The sequence below is a fragment of the Babylonia areolata genome, chromosome 20 (assembly GCF_041734735.1).
Source record: "Babylonia areolata isolate BAREFJ2019XMU chromosome 20, ASM4173473v1, whole genome shotgun sequence".
In the NCBI taxonomy this organism is placed as follows: Eukaryota; Metazoa; Mollusca; class Gastropoda; order Neogastropoda; family Buccinidae; genus Babylonia; species Babylonia areolata.
In genome coordinates, this window is record NC_134895.1 from 5,380,384 (window position 1) to 5,401,219 (window position 20,836).

The 20,836-nt window shown below is 44.6% G+C and overlaps 2 protein-coding genes across 2 annotated transcripts in view; both read right to left on the reverse strand.

Annotated features, from left to right (window-relative positions):
• Nucleotides 1-377: 377 nt before the first annotated feature.
• LOC143294788 (uncharacterized) lies at nt 378-8,521 on the reverse strand. Its single transcript, XM_076606265.1, has 5 exons — nt 8,397-8,521; nt 6,747-6,781; nt 6,238-6,312; nt 4,947-5,136; nt 378-2,282 (listed from the first exon to the last, which is right to left on the reverse strand). The coding sequence occupies exons 1-5, from the start codon at nt 8,461-8,463 to the stop codon at nt 1,444-1,446; spliced, it is 1,206 nt and encodes a 401-aa protein (XP_076462380.1). The 5' UTR covers nt 8,464-8,521; the 3' UTR covers nt 378-1,443.
• Nucleotides 8,522-15,870: 7,349 nt separating this feature from the next.
• Nucleotides 15,871-20,836, reverse strand: part of LOC143294924 (uncharacterized) — a 30,756-nt gene continuing 25,790 nt past the window's right edge. The window contains exon 3 of the mRNA XM_076606438.1: nt 15,871-20,472. Coding sequence (XP_076462553.1) covers nt 18,661-20,472 — 1,812 coding nt within the window. The 3' untranslated portion in view covers nt 15,871-18,660. The remainder of the gene's footprint in view (nt 20,473-20,836) is intronic.

Consider the following 20,836-nt stretch of genomic DNA (forward strand, 5'->3'; position numbering starts at 1 on the left):
CCAGCACAGGTGTGGCGTGTCAGATGGGTCACTATGAATAATGTTCCAGTCCTCCTGCACAGGTGTGGCATGTCAGATGGGTCACTATGAATAATGTTCCAGTCCTCCAGCACAGGTGTGGCGTGTCAGATGGGTCACTATGAATAATGTTCCAGTCCTCCAGCACAGGTGTGGCGTGTCAGATGGGTCACTATGAATAATGTTCCAGTCCTCCTGCACAGGTGTGGCGTGTCAGATGGGTCACTATGAATAATGTTCCAGTCCTCCAGCACAGGTGTGGCGTGTCAGATGGGTCACTATGAATAATGTTCCAGTCCTCCAGCACAGGTGTGGCGTGTCAGATGGGTCACTATGAATAATGTTCCAGTCCTCCTGCACAGGTGTGGCATGTCAGATGGGTCACTATGAATAATGTTCCAGTCCTCCAGCACAGGTGTGGCGTGTCAGATGGGTCACTATGAATAATGTTCCAGTCCTCCAGCACAGGTGTGGCGTGTCAGATGGGTCACTATGAATAATGTTCCAGTCCTCCAGCACAGGTGTGGCGTGTCAGATGGGTCACTATGAATAATGTTCCAGTCCTCCAGCACAGGTGTGGCGTGTCAGATGGGTCACTATGAATAATGTTCCAGTCCTCCAGCACAGGTGTGGCGTGTCAGATGGGTCACTATGAATAATGTTCCAGTCCTCCAGCACAGGTGTGGCGTGTCAGATGGGTCACTATGAATAATGTTCCAGTCCTCCAGCACAGGTGTGGCGTGTCAGATGGGTCACTATGAATAATGTTCCAGCAAAGTCCCTGCCTTTCTTCATCACAGGTGTTCACTGCATTGACTCATTCTACCCCACAGATACATGCCTGCTACAACTCCCCGGGACCACCACTGCCTGAGGCCACTGCAGTAAAAGCAGGGTGGTTCACTAAAACTGCAAAATTGATGGAGAATTGTTGATTTAATCGGTCAAACAAAGCTTCGTTTTAATGCTTACAGAATCCATAAACAGCTCAGTCTAGAATGCCAACTGTACCAAGCAAGAATAAGCGAAATTAGAATACTCGTACCAGGTCCACAGAGGAAGTAACTATGGTATGAGTTAACACGTACCTGGCGTAGATTGAGTTAACACAGGTGTAAACCAACAGTTCCTGGAGACTGACACACAGACCTGGACTCCTCCCAATGCAGGACAGTCTGTGGCAACACCACGTTTGGACGCCTGTCGCCAGGCAGCATTAGTACAGTAGTGAACTCAGTTCACACAGTCTGTGTTTAGTTTTGCTGAGCAAGGTGGTGTGAAACCACTCAAAGACAACTTTACAGGTCAGTTCAACTTCAAAGTTATGATTCTGAGTGAATAACCTTCCGTCCATATGCATCCCAAATCAGAGAAACCTAGAGCAACAAACAATACCTAACATAGTGGTGTTTGTTCTCCAGTTCCTCATACATCCTCATCTGAGGAATCTGAATAATCTAACTTCAAAGGGTTCACAGAAGTGAGCTTCTGAACGCTGTCTGAATCCATTGTGCTAGATTTTTTGTCGTCACTCTTTGTGACACTGACAGAGTCCCTGTTCTGACCCAGAGTCACTTCACCACGGCTGTGTTCCGCTGCTACAGAAGTAATGTCCGGCAGTGAGCTGTGTGTACAGGCACAGGGTGAGAGGGGCAACGTAGTGGATGAACCAGGTGACAGTCCATTGGTGCAGGCCACAGTGCCTGCACTGTCACTCTCCTTGCTGTCTGAACCAACATGCTCTGCTACACCTGGACATCTGGGAGAAGCAAACCAGTCGTCCTTTTCACATCCTGAACTCAAGTGTCCAGTGCCTGAACCGTCACCTGATGAACCGGACAAAGCAAACCGATCTTCCTTTTCTGGTCCTGAATCCAACTTCCCACTGCCTGAACCCTCACACTCTTTGTTACCACATGCAGTGTTAGTGGGGGTCTGTGAAGAGGCAGACCGTCCACACTCCCGTTTCCCTTGAGGCCAGTGACTGACGTCACTGACAGAACTGCCAGCGCCATCATGGTCAGCAGGGCAGACAGCGAGGGTCATGGACGCAGGGCCAAACTGCAGGGGCAGGTCCTCAGTGTCTGGGTTGACGTTCCACACGACGGGGGCGGGGCTCTGTAGGGTGAAGGGGTGGAGGGGCGTGGAGGGCATGTGCTGCAGGACAGGGGTGGGGATGGGCACACACTGCGTTAAGGGTCGGCCGTCGCTGCCTTGTGAGGTGGTGGGTGTGGCCTTGGGCTCTCTGCTGACATCTCTGTCTTCTGTGGACAGGTAATGTTACTTTTGGTGTCATATACTGTGCCATGTCAAACTGATGCAAACTAGGCCTATCGGTTTGCTCAGCTTGTCCAAATTTCACATGGCTAACTCTCTCTCTCTTCTGTGGACAGATAACATTACCACTACCTCTGCTGCCACTACTACTACTACCACTACTACTACTACCACCACCACCACTGCTGCTGCTGCTTCTACTACTGCCACTGCCACAAATACTACTACTATCACCACCACCAAAACTCCTCCTCCTACTACTAAATAATGAATGCCGTTTGTATAGCGTATTTCTTTCAGTCACACACAATACACTGGTGATCACCCATTCACACGCAACCATGCCCGAAAATGACTAACCGCACTCTACCATACATACACACACCAACAGCAGAAAACAGCCCAATACAAACACAAATTAACAGTGGAGTAAAAAAAAAAAAAAAAAAAAAGAAAAAAAAGACATCTCAAAAGCACCTCAGAGAACAGATAAGTTTTTTTAGCTTGGATTTGAACAGAGGGAGTGTTGGATGGTGCCGACGACCAACAGGCAGCAAATTACCTCTAGTCAGACTGTCACCTTTTTAAAGTTCCTCATGTCAGTACAAGAACCTATAGTGAATGCTTCTTCCTTTTAGCTGCTCCTCATATCTGGAAGAACCCTCTACATCATATCCCTTCAGCTGACTGTCTCTGCCTTCTGCTCTCTTTTCAAAATCTAACTGCAAGCACTCTGTTTCTTACTTCTTCAACAACACTGCCCTGTGCCTGCCAGCTCGGTCTGTATGAGGTATGAGAGATGGGGGGTGGGGGAAGAGAGAGAGAGCGATCATGAGTGCTTCATGTAATTGGTATTAATTGCAAAACTTTTTCTTTCCTGTAAAGGGCCCTGAGCTCTTAGAAGGGGCAATGTACAACTGTACTTTATCACTATGGGATGGGTTGGAAAGAGCTTTGCTCATAGCCAGACTCTGACACACAGCTATGAGATGGAGGCTTGTGGTGCAATGCACTGCAATGGAGTGCCCTTGGACCCTTGAGGGGCGGGCGCAATAACCGAGTGGTTAAAGCGTTGGACTTTCAATCTGAGGGTTCCGAGTTCGAATCTCGGTAACGGCGCCTGGTGGGTAAAGGGTGGAGATCTTTCTGATCTCCCAGGTTAACTTATGTGCAGACCTGCTAGTGCCTGAACCCCCTTCGTTTGTAAATGCAAGCAGAAGATAAAATATGCACGTTAAAGATCCTGTAATCCATGTCAGCGTTCAGTGGGTTATGGAAACAAGAACATACCCAGCATGCACACCCCTGAAAACGGAGTATGGCTGCCTACATGGCGGGGTAAAAACAGTCATACAGATAAAAGCCCACTCATGTACGAGTGAACGTGGGAGTTGCAGCCCTTGAACAAAGAAGGACCCTGGAGGGTAACGGGGGCAGTGAGCAGTAAGCATCCACTGTCTCTGGAGCCGACTGTCCTGAATGGTTTTCAATGGTCATGATGATACCACTGTTACCAAATAAATCACAAAGCTGTATACTGTATGATTCAACATTCTCTCTCTATCGCTCTCTCTCTCTTTATCAATTCTCCTTCTTCATTTTGTTCCCTGAAAGGAAGCAGCAGCATCAGACACAGAGCAACAGCAGACACATCAGTGAACGGAAAACACAATGCGATGATGGTCTTCTCCACATTGAACAGCATTAGTTTCCCTCCCTCACCTCTTCCCCTTTCACCCCAGTGTTCACCTTCTCCAACATTCAATACTGAAGAAACTTTTCTACTGCCATTGTGGGTCTTCTTCTTCTTCTTCTTCTTCTTCTGCGTTCGTGGGCTGCAACTCCCACGTTCACTCGTATATACGCGAGTGGGCTTTTACGTGTATGACTGTTTTTAACCCGCCATGTAGGCAGCCATACTCCGCTTTCGGGGGTGTGCATACTGGGTATGTTCTTGTTTCCATAACCCACCAAACGCTGACATGGATTACAGGATCTTTAACGTGCGTACTTGATCTTCTGCTTGTGTATACACACGAAGGGGGTTCAGGCACTGGCAGGTCTGCACATATGTTGACCTGGGAGATCGTAAAAATCTCCACCCTTTACCCATCAGGTGCCGTCACCGTGATTCGAACCCGGGACCTTCAGATTGAAAGTCCAACGCTTTAACCATTCGGCTATTGCGCCCGTCCTTTGTGGGTCTTATCTGCCTCAGTTCTTCTCAATGGCCAGGTTAAGGGTGTAATCAGGTGTTCACTGTTAATGTCATATCAAGGTCAAATGGAGCAATGCTTTATATATTCTTAAGTTGAAATAGATCTCCTGCAAATCTGCTGTTCAATTCAAGCTGGTAAACTGGTGTCAAAGCTGGTCTCCAATAGACTCGTCACACTAAAAATCTAAACACACACTTTTACGCTTTGATTCCTTAATATTATACTGAAACAGTTATTTCATAACTCTCCAGTTTGTTTAACTTTTCACTGAACTAGTCTTTTAGTTTTCCTTTTAAATACCTGCACCAGCAATCATACCTTCTGCTGTTATCTACAATGCTTTCTACTCTTCTTCTTCCTTTACATACAAAAAATGATGTTTCATTCACACACCACAGCTGTCAAACAATGACTGACAAACACACACCACACCTTGCATTGTGTCACTGGTGGCGCACCGTTTGCGATTAGTGTATGGTCGGTCTGCCCAGGAGGCTGCATTCAGCTCCGGCTCCAACACCCGCAGCTTTTGCAGATAGGCCCGGTACTCTCCCCTTAGCTGCCGGATTCGATCCTGAAACTCCTCGATCTTTCTGTCGGTGTAGCAGGTCACCTCCATTTGCTGCACGTTGCAAACAAACATGAAACTGAAATCTTTGAAATGCATGAGCAGCAACAAGCAAAACAAAACAAAAAAAACAACAACAAAAAACAAATCGAAAACAAAACACACAAAAAAGTGAGAAAAAAATTAAAGCTTTGGTTTTGATGCCATGTCTTTTGCTGTAACATTGGTGGATGGGAGAAAGGGGTGAGGACTGAGTTTGGAACGAGAGAAAAATATTCCATTTGTCAGACAGCCATAGAAAATCATACTGCTCATGATGATGGTCAAGAAAAGTAACAAAAAAGAATATATGGAAAAAAAAAGACAGAACTTATGAAATTACATCATTTCCACACTCTAACAAACACATAGACACACAGAAATAAACCAGTCTCTTGCAGTGTCTGTCAGGTAATCCTCACCAGCTGCCACTATCTCTCAGCTGGAAGGAGACAACGTGAAAAGAACTGTGAACAAAAAATAGTGTGACAGTGAAGAAAACTGGAGTCTCAATATAAAGGGACAAAACTTTTGGTGGTGTTTTTTTCTGCAATGCAATCCATGAACACACTCTTCACCAAGTCCTCGTCTCTTTTCTTCTGCATCTTGTCATGATACATGATGATTTTTTATTTCAATTAATATCCAAATTACAAATTTGCAGTCCCTCTACTATTATTGTAATTTGGAAAAAAAATCATTCAATTCAATCTTGATTCTGAGTAAGGAAACATTCTTCAAAATGACAATTTCAAATTGTTAAAAATTTGACAAGTCAAAAGTGAAGTGCGGGAGGGAGACAGAGGGGAAGACAGAAGAAACAAGAACTGACGACACTGCATAATGGACAGGGAAACCATTTGCAGAGACCCAGACTGTGACACACAATCACCCGACCTGGAGGAATCTGGTGAACAGTTCTTCAGTGCAATACCCCAATAATTCTCCCCAGAGTTGAAGGAGACAGAAGAAGAAAAGAATTGTTCTCTTTCTTTTCCACAGCACTGCTCAGTATCTTGCTGCCCTACATGACAGAGGCAAACATGGGCACAAAGTAATCAAGCACATTATGATTATCTATCAAAATTTATGCGAGAAAAAACAACTTTCTCTTACCTTGACATAAAACTCAATGTCACGTGTGATGGTAGGCAGCCATTTCCGTAAGTCTCTCGGGGTGTTCAGAGTGTCCTGGACACACACACACACACACACACACACACACACCAGTCACAAAATGGCTCACCCATGATAAAAACTGATGACCGACTCATCTTTCAACTGATTACTTAGTCAATCAAATACAATATCATGAACAGAATCTCACGCAAACACAAATGCACACACACACACACACACACACACACACACACACACACACACACAAAATATGAACACACAGATTACACAGGCATCACAATCACACACATAGACTCAGTATAATATGAATAATATTTACAGCATGATCACAACAATGCATGTTCATAACACAAATATACTGAACACATGACAGAAAGCTAAAGAAGTTACAAATCATCTTCCAACAGTAATCATTAATTGCCAAGGTGATGAAAATATCACACCAGTAATCTAATAAATGGAAAAGAAGATAACGTTAAACTTACTAGTCGTGGTCGTGGCGGACGCTTCTTCAACTCCTCTGTGGATAAAAAAAAAGTTTTTCAATTTTCTTTTTCCTCTCTTGACAAACTTTGAAAGTAGTGTACCACTACCAGTGTATCACACTGGGTGTAATCATGTGCTTCTGGATGAAAAGAAGTAAAAACAATTAAACTTTCAAAGGAGGGGATGGGGATGGGAAATAACCATGTTACTGCATTAACAGGCTTAATTCAAGCATGTTTAAAACAAGGCTTTCGTCATCTTTCTTTGTGTACAAGAGTCAACATTCCTCTTAAAGACTGAAAGGTGTTTTTAAACAAACAGGAAATATCTAAGTAATATATAAAAAATATTGATAAATAAACAAAGATAGATTTTTAGTACTGTGTGCTTATCAATGTATGTGTACACATACATGCATATATGTGTACATTAATTTGTGTGTTTGTGTGCATGGTGTTGTGTGTGTGTGTGTGTGTGTGTGTGTATGTGTGTTTCCCTATATAAGGAGGGGTGTTTTGTGTGACAGTTTCAGTTTCTCAAGGAGGTGTCTCTATGTTTGGAAAAATCCATATATATATGTGATAACACATCTGCTAGGCCTTGTATCACAGTCAGTCGTGTCAGACTATGACCACCAGAGCAGCAAAGGAGGCATCTGCTGTCCTGACTATCTGGGCTTGTGTGCATATGTATAGACATATATATATATATATATATATATATATATGCATACACAGTTTAGCCAGAGGACAATACTTATGCTGCCATGGCTTCTTTTTCAGTGAGCTAAGTGAGTGCAGCACACAGGATCTCAGTTTATCATCTTAATCAATTGAAAACAAACAGTTTGATTTTCCAGTCAAACTTGAGAGAAAGAGCAATACCAGGACTTGAACCCAGACCCTCTTGGACACTTAATGCATGATAAAGTACTGTGAATACCTTTGCATGGTGAATTCAATTATTCATCTATTTGTATTCAGGTTATGACTATGGGCATTTGTAAGCATTTGCACATCTACATTGAATGTCTAACGGTATGTTTTCAGTGACTTTATTTTAAGTTTTGCTTCTCCATCATTAATGCCATTTCAGTCACGAAAGACCCTTAAAGTGTGAAACAATTTTTTTCCAGTTCATGCTGAATGTTGATGAGTATGTTGAGAATACTACCATGGAGATCTATTTAGGTTTCACTTTTTTTTTTCTATTCACAGTTCATGCTGAATGTTGGTGACAGATGAGTGTGATCAGAATGCTACAATGGAAATCTATAGATTTGTGACACCATGGCAAGTATATACATACATACATATATATGTAATTGTAAAGGTGTGTGTGTGTGTGTGTGTGTGTGTGTGTGTGTGTGTGTGTGTGTGTGTGTGTGTGCGCGCGTCCACAGCATTCGACCATTAAATTCTATGAAGGAAAGGTGGAACAGAAGATGAAGAAGTAATGGAGGTCATAGAGTTTGCAAGGCTAAGAGTAAGACAGACCGGTGAAGGTGGGGTCCGTTGCTGGTATAAAAATACTGTCACTGTCATATAGTTATATTTGACTCAGTGGAGAACAGCACCTGCAACAACAACACTGTAATTACGGCACAGCAGACACGAAGACGTATGCGTTTCCAATCAAACAAAGTCTACCTTGCTTTTGTATTTCGAGATAATATCGGTTGAGTCGGGCAAGTTGTTTTTCTTCGTTTCTAGCCATGGCGAGCGAAACAGAAACTGGTTTGTGCGAGTGACTGTGACTTTGACTTTCACAAGCACTGAGGGTTAACTTCTCTTTGAAGCATTTTGTCTTTTCACCAAACGCCAAGCTAAAACAGTCAGTCAATCCAGGAACTGAGCGACTAAATAGACAGGAAATCAATTTCCGATCTATTAAGACTATTTAAGACTATTAAAGAAAGAAAAAAAGTTCGGAAGAAAGAGAGCTATGAGATAGAGAGAGAGAGAGGGAAAGAGAAGAAAAATCAGTCTTAACTAGCCTGCACTGAATTATGTAGCCTGATGCCGCACGGCGACTCGGACAGGCTGTCCAGTTCACTGATGAGTTGGAAGTTTTCAGGTTCAACGAGTGATGTTTTACTATGTAGTAACAAGTATGCGCTGGGGAGTTCTTTCCTGTTCACACTTGCCTGAACAGCAACAACAGCAACAACAACGATAATCAATAATAATGATAATAATGAATGATATGATGATGATGACTGATGACGATGACATATAAAACGATTTAATATGATACAGGATTGATACATTGCAGAGGCCAATTTGGCCATCGTCAAAACAGACTTTGGAGTGCGCATGTTATCAACAACAAGAAAAACTGTTGGTGGTGGAAAACAGCAGCTGGCATCGGTGGAACTTTGAAAAAGGCAAGCGAGGGACTCAGTAGGGCTCTGCCGGTCGCCGGGGGCTCGACCCCGGGGGTCGCTTCGGTAGCCGGAAAGGCCTGGTCCTCATGCCTGAAACAGATGATGGCTCCCCCCCCCCCCCCCCCCCCCAGGCCCACCATCTTTCTACCCCCTCCACCCCATCACCCCCTTTTTAGGCCCTAAGAAAGTGGGGTTTTTTTGTTTTTGGTTGGTTTTTTTTTTTTTTTTGGGGGGGGGGGGGTTCACGCTGCTGCACTCCTCCCCATTATGGTGTCAGAATGGTCAACTGATGTGATGACCGTGGACACCTCACAGGAAGAAGAAGAAGGCCGCCCTGAATGCTGCGGTGGTCCTGGCATTGGTGACTTCTTCCAACTGATTTCATTCTGTTGTTGTTTTTACAAAGAATTGGTTTTTGAATCGCACTGTTTTGCTGAATTTGGCATTGCAAAACTTGATCTTTTGTTGTTTTCAGTTGACTGTTCTTCCTACACTGATATATATATATATATATATATATATATATATATATATATATATATATATATATATGTTGTCTGTGTCATGATCTTTATAGGTCATAGGTCTGGATCTTCTGTTGGTTTTACTCAGTGGCAGACACTACAACAACATCAATCACCACCACCACCACCACCACTACTACTACTACTACTACTACTGATGATGATGATGATGATGATCCCGGTCAGATAGTCGAGTCATCACCATCATCAGTTATATATATATCTATTCATATAGCGCCTCTCCACGTAAAACATGGTCAGTAATTGCGCTGTACAACTTGACTTGCAATGCGAGAACCAACGTGTAAAAACCATTATGTGTTTATTAATCCACGGACTTTTTGGTTTACTCCATCTCCAAGGTCTGTTCTCGGGGATGGAAGCTCGTCTGTATGTGTTGTCACTGTGTCCCCTCTACGCCCCTATACTACGTTCAAAGTAGTTACCTGTTATATCAGGTGTACGTGGTTCTCCCATCCGGATTTATAGTGTGTGGGGTGGTGGGCGTGGTATTGGAGGGGGCTGAGGGGGGTCCGGAGGAGGGTGGGTATGAGGGGATAGGGGGGGTGGGGGATGGGGTCTGTTGTGCGACGCATTACAGGGGCAAAGGGAAAGAAATTTAAAAAAAAATTAACCAAAGAAAAAAGAAAGTATTAATGAGTCATACGAACATACAGGCATATCAGACGTACATCTTTAAAGAAGAAGAAGAAAACAACGACGACGAAGACGAAGAAGAAGAAGAAGGTCGACAACAACAATGATAGAATAATGATAATACGAATAATTCTAGTATTAATCCTCTAATGATGATGATAATAACCCTCCCTTCTTTCCATAACCGGCGGGGGAAGAAAAAAAAAATCACGCACGCATGCACGCACGTGAATTGACGTCACACTGTCAGCACACTAGTTACGTGCGGATTGTTTTGGACCATGTTGTTGTGTTGGATGCTGTTTGAAAGTACACAGGCTATATATAATGAAAAAAAAAATGACCATGTTGTTGTGTTGGATGCTGTTTGAAAGTACACAGGCTATATAATGAAAAAAATTATGACCATGTTGTTGTGTTGGATGCTGTTTGAAAGTACACAGGCTATAATAATGAAACAAAACAAAACAAAACAAACAAAAAACAAAAACAACCCCCCCCAAAAAAAAAACAAAAACAAACAAACAAACAAACAAACAAACAAACAAAATATATATATATATATATGACCATGTTGTGTTCGATGCTGTGTGAAAGTACACAGGCTATATAATGAAAAAAATTATGACCACACCCATTATTTTTGTTGGCGGTTGATGGTTGGCTGTGGGTGTCATCGAGACTGCATTGCATGTTTGTTTTGTATTCAACTGTGTTGTGTTGTGCTGTGCTTTGTTGCGTTATATATATATATATATATATATATATATATATATACATATATATATATTGTGTGTGTGTGTGTGTGTGTGCGCGCACGCGTGTGTGTCAGTGTGAGTGTGTGTGTTTTTGCACGCTTGTGTGAGTGTGCAAGCGCGTGTGGGTGCACACAGGTTCACTGAGCGTGGCTCAATAATTATATTCTGTGTGTGTGTGTGTGTGTGTGTGTGTGTGTGTGTTTTCATTTAATGTATTTTTTTTAAAATTCTAGTCATTTGCCTTCAGCTTATCTTTCGTTGCGATATGTTTCAGTGTATTTAGTTGTTCGTAAGTTCCGTTTATTTTAATTTATTTCATTTTATATAAATGTTTTAAACAAACCTAAGAGAGGCTCTCTGGGTTTCACATTTCCTTCCTTTCCCCCCAAAGCAAATGTTGTGTTGCGTATAAAAATATGGATAAATCCCCCACACTTTGTCACCTCCTTGAAACTTAAGCTCGCGAACTAATTTCTGCATAAATCGTATCCCCCATCTTAATTTTAACTGAACGTACCAGGCCTATGTACATGTAATAATACAAACAGTCCGCATCGTTGTGTCAACACATGACTCGACCAGGCTATCACTGAGTCAAATCTGTGTGTCTCAGCCGCTACCTTGCCGTCTTACTAGTTGCATTGCATTGTGTGGATGTGGGTGTGGGGTGTTTGGGGTGTGTGTGTGTGTGGGGGGGGGGTGTACCTGCATGTAATCTTTTTCTTTTGTGTGTGTGTGTGTGTGTGTGTGTGTACCTACATATATTTTTTTCATTCATTGTGTGTGTGTGTGCGTGCGTGCGCGAGTGTCGATGCGTATGCCAGTGCGTGCGTGTGTGTGTGCGCGCGCGTGCATGTGTGTGTGTGTGTTTGTGGAGGGGGGACGGGGGTTAGTGTGCGCGCGTGCGTGTGTGCGTACAGGTGTGTGTGTGTGTGTGTGTGTGTGTGTGTGTGTGACCCAGAGAGTGAGAGAAGGGGGAAGAGGGGAGAAGGGAGGGAGGGAGAAAGAAAGAGAAAGGGAGAACATTTGGAAGTTCTCTGTCACACTGCCCGGCAAAAGTGATCAGTTTGTGAAATGATACAATTCTGGACATAACTTTTATTCATGAACAAAAGAATCAAAGAACCGTCCAACACTCTCTTGTTGGCAACAATCAAGTAAACATATAATCAGAATAACCACTCATCATTCGTTCTGTCATTGCTGGAACGTAAATATTATCATGATCATAATCATTTTCAACTCAAACCAAACAACCAATACAAACTTTTGTCCACAAATATCTGAACAGACCTATGTATAATCATCAATGGAATTTTTTTTTTTTAAACAACACGTAACATCAACAAAAACAAAACTGATTTGTTTTTGGTCAAATGTCAATCCAAGACACGTTATTCTGTGATGAAAAAAATGAGAGAGAGAAAGAGTACAATATGATTGTGGAAGAAAACGTGTGCGTGCGTGCGCGCATGTCATTTTTAGTAATCTTATACCCTTTTTTTGTTGGATGTTTTCATTTGTTAATATTGTTGTGCAATACCCTATTGTCTTAACATGAGTATGTGTGTGTGGGGGCGTGGGGGGGGGGGGGGGGGGTTAGTATATCGTCAGCTATTGGGAATTCTTATTTGACTAGTTTTAATCTCTTCTTATGTTGCGCATGATTTTATGCCAGTGTTTACAATGAGCCTGTGATTGCACAACTTAATTTCCATGTGGATTAATAAAGTGTTTTTGATTTGATTTGATTTGATAGGTAAACCGACTCCGTCATTATCTACAAAAATGTTTTCAAGAAAAAGAAAAAGAAGAAGAAGAAACATACATAAAAAGCCAGTAAAAGAAATATTTCCTTTAATAAAGTTAACGGAGTGGAAAGATGGGGAAAGGGGCGGAGTCAAGAGCAAAACTCTTTAACGAGAACAATTCATGTACGGGAGCCATTAGCCTGCTGTGTCTGTGTGTCCTGCGGACTTCGCTCCTGGTGGGGTAAAGGGCGGAGCTCTCACACAAACATACGAAACACACCTGCTCCATTTTTAACCCGGCCTCCGTGCGTAAACGCATGCAGGTCTTGGCCCACTCAGGTAAAAAACTTCACCTGATTCACGTCAGGTATCGACTGGAGTCGTTCGGCCATGGAAACCACGGGTAGGGTCACTGTGCCATCTTAATGGGCTGGGCTGAGTTTACTTTGCGGTACGTGAGAATTCCACTGATTTATGAACATTTCTAACTCTAAGCAAAGATAGCGCTCATGCAGCACGGCCCTGCACATCCCCAGTTGGCATGCACCACCTCCGAAAACGGAGTTTGGCTGCCTAAATAGCCGGGACAAGTATAATGTCACGCACGTAAAAGCTCGCCAAGTTTTGAAATGAGTGAACGTGGGTGTGTGAAACAGGAGCGGGACGGAGAAGAAGAAATGCTGAGATCAGCTTTACTTGACTTCAGTTGTCAAATACAACATTTTATTATCACCATGAACATGATATACATAATAATCTGGCAACAAGTTTTTATTTTATTTTTTTAATATTTTTTATTTTATTTATCATTCGCGTGAAGTGGAAACCAAAAGGACAATATATTAACTATGGTCGCTGGAATTCATTCCATTTTGCTGTCCCATAAATTTCTCCCAGTCAAAACCACGGGAGAGATTCATAGGCCCAGCTTGTGTCGAGGTAGTAACACGGAAGTATATAGAGCATTACAAGTCCGTGGGTAGTAACCGTGTGTGAATGACGTCAAAGGGTCCTTCATAATGATGACGTAATACCCGTGACAGACTTCATGACGCCATGATGTAAAACCATGACCGTTACACAAACTGTAGTGCATGGAATTAAATTCCTGAGAACAACTGACGGGAATATTAGGCTGGTCATGCGCTGTCTTCCGAGGTAATCAATATTGATTACAGGCGTGTTGGTTTATGTTTTCAACATACGGCTTTTTAGTCAGTCTTCAATGTCATCGCCAGTATACCTACTGCAGAACGGGATAGACAGTTTACGGTGTCGTTTCACAGCTAGTTTATCATCAAGCCGACCGCACAGGGCCACATCAGGAACGACAACTCCCTGTGTTACCATTATGATCGAGTCAGACCTATTTCAAACTGACATTCCTCCCATACACAGTTTACTATTCACATAATTTACCTTTTTGTAGTAAAAAAAAAATATATATAAAAAAAGTAAGAAAGAACGAAACCGAGAAGACCCTGTTCATAAAAAGCAAAACTTGAGGAAAGAAAATGAACACGTTTGCTTCCAACAACAACAACAACAAAAATGATTTCTCCATCGCACATTTATGCATACAGGTGCATGTTGATGCACGCATATTATAATTATTATCGACACACACACACATCACACACAAAAACACACACAACAACCCCCCCCCCCCCACACACACACACCTAACATGTTCATTCATGCCACTGACGCGATGAATTATCGCGCATACACACATAATAATATACAAACACGTGCGCACACTGACGCAAAACACATACACATTAACACGCTGCTCGGGCTCAGTAATGAAGATCAGGCATCAGTTCCAACTAGGCTTCCTCGCCTTTCGGTTTTAGTTATGTTTTACACCAGCGGAGGATGCTGTGCTCTAGTGGCATAAAGACGCTTGAAAACAAGAGAACACTGGCCAGTAAGGAGAAGCGTGAGCGAAGGAAGCATGGCTCAACTTCTGGAGACGTTTTCCCTTGCAACACCTGTGGGAAGTGTTGCGCATCCAGAATCGGCCTCTTCTCCCATATGAGGACACACACCGACAGATAAGCCTGCCTGCCTACTCATCCGTCGGACCGACGGGAGACTCCATCACATGTTTTACACAATAATCATTGATAAATCTGTACTGAAGACCAGGGAAAACAGTTACTTCAGTAAAAGAAACGAATATGAATGATCATTAACATAGCATCCAATATCTGTTCACTTACATTTTCACGGGAAAAATGTACATAAGCAGTTAGTTATTTTAGACCGGGACTTAACAAAACCAGTGAGAAAAACAGCCAACTTAAGATCCGGGACCGTCTGTTTAGTAGAAGAAGAAACGAAAGGGAAACTGGAGGAGGAGGAACAGCAGAAGTAATAGAGGCAAAAATAGAAGAAGCAGAACCCGCAGTAACAGCAGCAACAGCGGGAGGAGGAGGAGGAGAAGAAGAAGAAGGAGGAGGAGGAGCAGAAGAAGAAGAAGGAGGAGGAGGAGAAGAAGAAGAAGAAGAAGAAGAAGAAGAAGAAGAAGCAGGAGGAGGAGGAGGAGGAGGAGGAGGAGGAGAAGAAGCTGACAACAAAGCAAAAGAAGCAAAGGACCAAAAAACAGCACAAAGAAGAATAGAAGAATCAAATACTACAAACAATTGTTTTCTCTGTAATCGTGAATATCTACCATGATAACACAGGCCTTGCGATCCCGTGGATTTGGTAGCAAGACATGACACGTCAGCACATGTTGCACTGGGTAATCTGTAGACCGGGTAATCTGCAGACCAGACATTTAATCCTTTTGCAAACGAGACGTGACGGGGACTGAGAATGAGACGTCCTGACAGAACAAGGGCTCAACATAACTGATGTTATATATCATCTGCCAGTGTGGGAGAAAATAGCAAACAAACAAAGAAAAAAAAATCAGTCGCTGTTATCTCGATAGACATGCGCCCGTCACTTTCCCCAACACGTGCACACGCACAGAACATTAAAAAAAAAAAAAAAAAAAAAAAAAAAAAAAAAAAATATATATATATATATATATATATATATATATATATATATATATATTTAAAAAAAAAAAAAATCTGTACGCCTCAATCGGTGTGCGCGTGCGTCAGATAATCAATGAAATCAATTTGTTTGCTCCGTTGTTTGTTTAACCCCTCGACTGCTAGTGACGAGAGTGTCACTCGAATGTCACCTCAGGTGACCATGCTTTGCTTGGATGTTTTCCTCTTGGGACTAGACTACCTTTGGTCCAGCACGTTTTTTTTTCCTCCACCACTTCAAAGTGAAGAAAAATAGCTATTGTACTTCACATTCATGCTACACTGGTCTCGCTGCACCACGCTTCACCAGCCATGGGGTTAATGTCTAGAATCTGATCCCCCCACCCCCACCCCCAAGAAAGCAAGAAAAAAAATGAAAAGAAAAAAAGCAATAACGGAACAGTGTATGCGTTGGTTTTTGTTTCCTTGTATAAAATGCACACATATAATGCACTCGAATGTGTTATTAGTAAAGAGGTGCGCATCCTTTTCAAAGCAAATATTATGCGCAACATGAAACCTCTCAAATACACGTCACAGAAATGTTCATAAACGCGCGAGTGTACAATACATGCTCACACGCATACACAAACACACATAATCTATACGCTAATGAGACCAACAAATCTTGTGTAAACCAAACCAACTAGATGGGTTCACTGTTCCTAGTTTTCCTTCAGTCATACATTAAATCATTCACAGGGTGGGTTCTCAGTCATATAACAAATAACTGTCTAATGGATAATTCATGATCGGTGCTCATTTTCCCCTTAAACTGAAAATCAACTGAAAAAAAAGATTAGGAAAATAAGTCAAATCAAATCAAAATAATCCGACTGTCGTCGGGGGTGAGAAAGGGGGGTGGGGTGGCGTCAAATTACAAATTCTGTCAGGTAAATATGTAAATAAACAATTAGCGACAATAAAGATGATGACGATAACAACAACAATAATAACTCTTATCATTGCTATCATCATTATCATATTCTTATTGTCATCAGCACCATCACTACAATTATATTCATCATATTATAATCAATGTTATAATCATCTAATATCATGCTCATTATTACCAAACAAAGAAATACAATTACAGTTACACATGACACTTGTTTGGGATTTCAATGTTCCCGAACAACTTATAACAACTCTGTGTGTGTGTGTGTGTGTGTGTAGAATGACAAGATAAAATCAACATGGCCACTGAAGAAAATCTCCGAAAAATGTTGAGATTTTTGCGCAACTATTCCAAATACCGGTAATCAAAGTCACTGTGTGTGATGTGTTAAGACTGGCTTTCTCAGTGCAACATGGACCTTGTGTGGGATAACGATGTGGCACATGTGTTGGGGAAAAAACATCGTTTTGGCAATATCACCCTGTAGTTCAAATACTGAGAGAGAGAGAGAGAGAGAGAGAGAGAGAGAGAGAGAGAAACTTCATTAACAATCCACACATAAGTCACCAATACCCTTGGAAAAAAGCGTTGCAAGAAACTTGCACACACGTACATAAACATTTAAGTGTGTGGATATCGACAGATACGCGAAGTTTCGGAAATGGACATGTTCCCAGTCACGTTCACGTTTTACGTAGGGCCATACAACCCGGATTATTACGTGTACCGGATATTGTGATGACCACCGTAGTGTGTGTGTGTGTGCGTGTGTGTGTATGTGTGTGTGTGTGTGTGTGTGTGAAAAGTACACGCGTTAATTAGAGCTTAGCGGTCGCACTAATGCGAAATAATGTAACCGAACTTTTGTGACCATTCTTGTGATGGAAATAACATGAAAGTAGCTTTGTTGTTGACGTTTTGTTTTGCTCAGCGTGGAAAGCAAAAAGGCAAAGCAGTGCGCACTGTTCGCATTGTCTGAGCGTCACCACACGATTCTGACAAAACAAAAGTGTGTGGACACAAACTCATTGGACATCAAATAACAACCGCTCTTCTAGTGTCACCTCTTAATTTCTTTTCCAACTCGAAAAGAACTGTAAAGGAATACGAAAAGAAAACTGTGACACCTGCTGATGTGAGCATGCGTCCATTGCACACACACAGACACACACACTACGAACAAAGCGGGAGACCCAGTCAACACACCTCACATGCTTCTCCTTAACAGCAGGTTTTGAGCTGCTGAGCTGTCTAGTCAGCTTATTTCTCTGTGGTCACCCTCAATGACGCTGTGCTCAGTTTATTTCTCTGTGGTCACCCTCAGTGACACTGTGCTCAGTTCATTTCTCTGTGATCCTCCTCAGTGACGCTGTGCTCAGTTCATTTCTCTGTGATCACCCTCAGTGACGCTGTGCTCAGTTCATTTCTCTGTGATCCTCCTCAGTGACGCTGTGCTCAGTTCATTTCTCTGTGATCACCCTCAGTGACGCTGTGCTCAGTTCATTTCCCTGTGATCACCCTCAGTGACGCTGTGCTCAGTTCATTTCTCTGTGATCACCCTCAGTGACGCTGTGCTCAGTTCATTTCTCTGTGATCACCCTCAGTGACGCTGTGCTCAGTTCATTTCTCTGTGATCACCCTCAGTGACGCTGTGCTCAGTTCATTTCTCTGTGATCACCCTCAGTGACGCTGTGCTCAGTTCATTTCTCTGTAGTCACCCTCAGTGACGCTGTGCTCAGTTCATTTCTCAGTGATCACCCTCAGTGACGCTGTGCTCAGTTCATTTCTCTGTGATCACCCTCAGTGACGCTGTGCTCAGTTCATTTCTCTGTGATCACCCTCCGTGACACTGTCAGTTCGTTTCTCTGTGGTCACCCTCAGTGACACTGTCAGTTCGTTTCTCTGTGGTCATCCTCAGTGTCGTCGTTGTTGAGGTCCACAGCTTCATCACCCACCACCCCATGCCGCCCTCTCTGCTTCTGTCCCTGCCGTGTGCCCCTCCTCCTGCCCAGCCGTCCCTGCTCCCGCTTCAACAGGCGGTACTCCTCCTCCAGCCTCAGCAGCTGCTGCCTTCTCTGCACGGACAGGGCCGCGTCCTGGAGCGAGGCCTCGGCTCCCTGATCACCCTGGCGGTGGTCCAGGAGGTCCCTGAGCTGCCTCATCTCCTCCTGCAGGGAGCCCAGTTCCTGGCGGAGCTGGCTGTTCTCGCTCTGCAGCTGGTCAGACTGGGCCTCCCGAAGGCGGGTCAGGTTCCGCCGGTTCTCCCGACACTTGCGAGCCGCTTCGTTGTTGCGTCGGCGACGTTCCCGGTACTTGAGGTCCGCGCTCTTCGGGTCGGGGTCCGGGTGGTGGTGGGGGTCGTGGTGGTGCTCTGGGTCATCAGCCAGGTGGTTCGTGTAGCCGCTGGAATGTGGGCAGTCGGTGTGGAAGCCGCACGCCGCCGGTTCTTTCTTGATGAGTGGGAGGGGGCAGTCCTGAGGGAAGGCCGTGTCTGACATGTGCACGTGCTGCTGACTGACAGCCAGCTGTAAGGGGGGAGTGGTGGTGGTGGTGGTGGTGACCCTCCTCCTCCTCCCCTCTCCCACTGCCGTGCAGCTCACCGCCCCCTGGGAGAGGAGGGAGGAGGGGTCGGAGCCGATCTTGTACCTCAGCTTGACGGGCAGCGAGGAGTGAGGCGGGGAAGAGCCACTGCACTGCCCGCCGCCCTTGACCTCCGCGCCGTCACCGCTGCTGCCCAAGTCTCCAGGAAGAAGAGGAGGAGGAGACCCCGCCCCGCTGCCCCGTCGGTGCACCGTCAGCTGCAGGGGCTCCTCCGACAGGTCCTCGCTGCTGTGGCTGCTGAGCGGCGACCTGTGCCAGCAGTGGGCAGGCAGCTGCTGCACGTCCAAGACGCCCTGTCCGAGGGAGGGGGAGGACTCCCACCAGCGGCAGTGAGCGGCGGCCACCAAGGCCGGGGGGGCCAGGAGGGGCGCGGGGGGCGGACCGGCACAGCCCTGAGGGGAAGAAGCAGCAGAGGCGGCGTAGCGAGGGTACAGGTCCCCCAAAAAGTCCGACATCGGTCCTTCTTCCGGGCACAGGTCCCGTCTTAAGTAGGACGTCTGCAGGTCCACGTCCTCCTCCACGCACTCCCTCTTCACCACTGGCCCGTGCTGGTGGGCTGGGGGAATGACGACGGGGAACGCGGGGTGAGCCACTGACAGGTCCGCGGGAACGGCCGACACCAAGAACGGGAGAGAGGAGGAGGAGAGGGTGGAGAAGGAGGAGGTGGGGGGAGGGACCTGACCCGGGAACACAGGCTGAACCGGCACGGCGCCTCCCATCGACACAGCCAGCAGGGGAGGAGGGGGATGAGAGGGCAGGTGGTGGGGGACAGGGGGGTCGTGGACGGGAGACAGTCTCGGAGGCACCCCCAGCTCATCATCATCCCCCGCCGCGCGGCCCCCACCCCGGGTGGTGGTGACGACGACGAGGCCGGGTGGGGAGGCGGAGGAGGAGGGAGGAGGGTCGTTTGTGACGAGGTCCGGGGGTGACCCGGCGTCCTGACGGGGATCGGTGAAGACGGCGTCCAGGGGGATCCCGTAGCGGCGCTTGAGGCTGGTGAGCTCCTGGCGGAGGCGGCTGTTGGTCTGCTCCAGGTCCACGATGCGGTTCTCCAGCAGCAGGTCGTGCAGACGGCGCTTCTCCCGGGACTTCCGGGCTGCCTGCAGGCATCAGGGTGGTGGTGATTGTGCATGTTATGATATCAGTGATAACAACAATCATGGGTGATTGTACATGTTATATCAGTAATAACAACAATCATGGGTGATTGTGCATGTTATATCAGAAATAATGATAACCATGGGTGATTGTGCATGCTGTGATATCAGTAATAACAACAATCATGGGTGATTGTACATGTTATATCAGTAATAATGATAATCATGGGTGATTGTACATGTTATATCAGTAATAACAACAATCATGGGTGATTGTACATGTTATATCAGTAATAATGATAATCATGGGTGATTGTGCATATTATGGTATCAGTGATAACAACAATCATGGGTGATTGTACATGTT

Coding starts and splice junctions, on each gene's coding strand:
- LOC143294788 (XM_076606265.1), bottom strand. CDS start 8,463: ATGGCTAGAAACGAAGAAAAACAACTTGCCCGACTCAACCGATATTAT. Junction 6,313..6,746: donor GTCCGCCACGACCACGACTA/GTAAGTTTAACG, acceptor GTGTGTGTCCAG/GACACTCTGAACACCCCGAG. Junction 5,137..6,237: donor ACATTGAGTTTTATGTCAAG/GTAAGAGAAAGT, acceptor TGCAACGTGCAG/CAAATGGAGGTGACCTGCTA.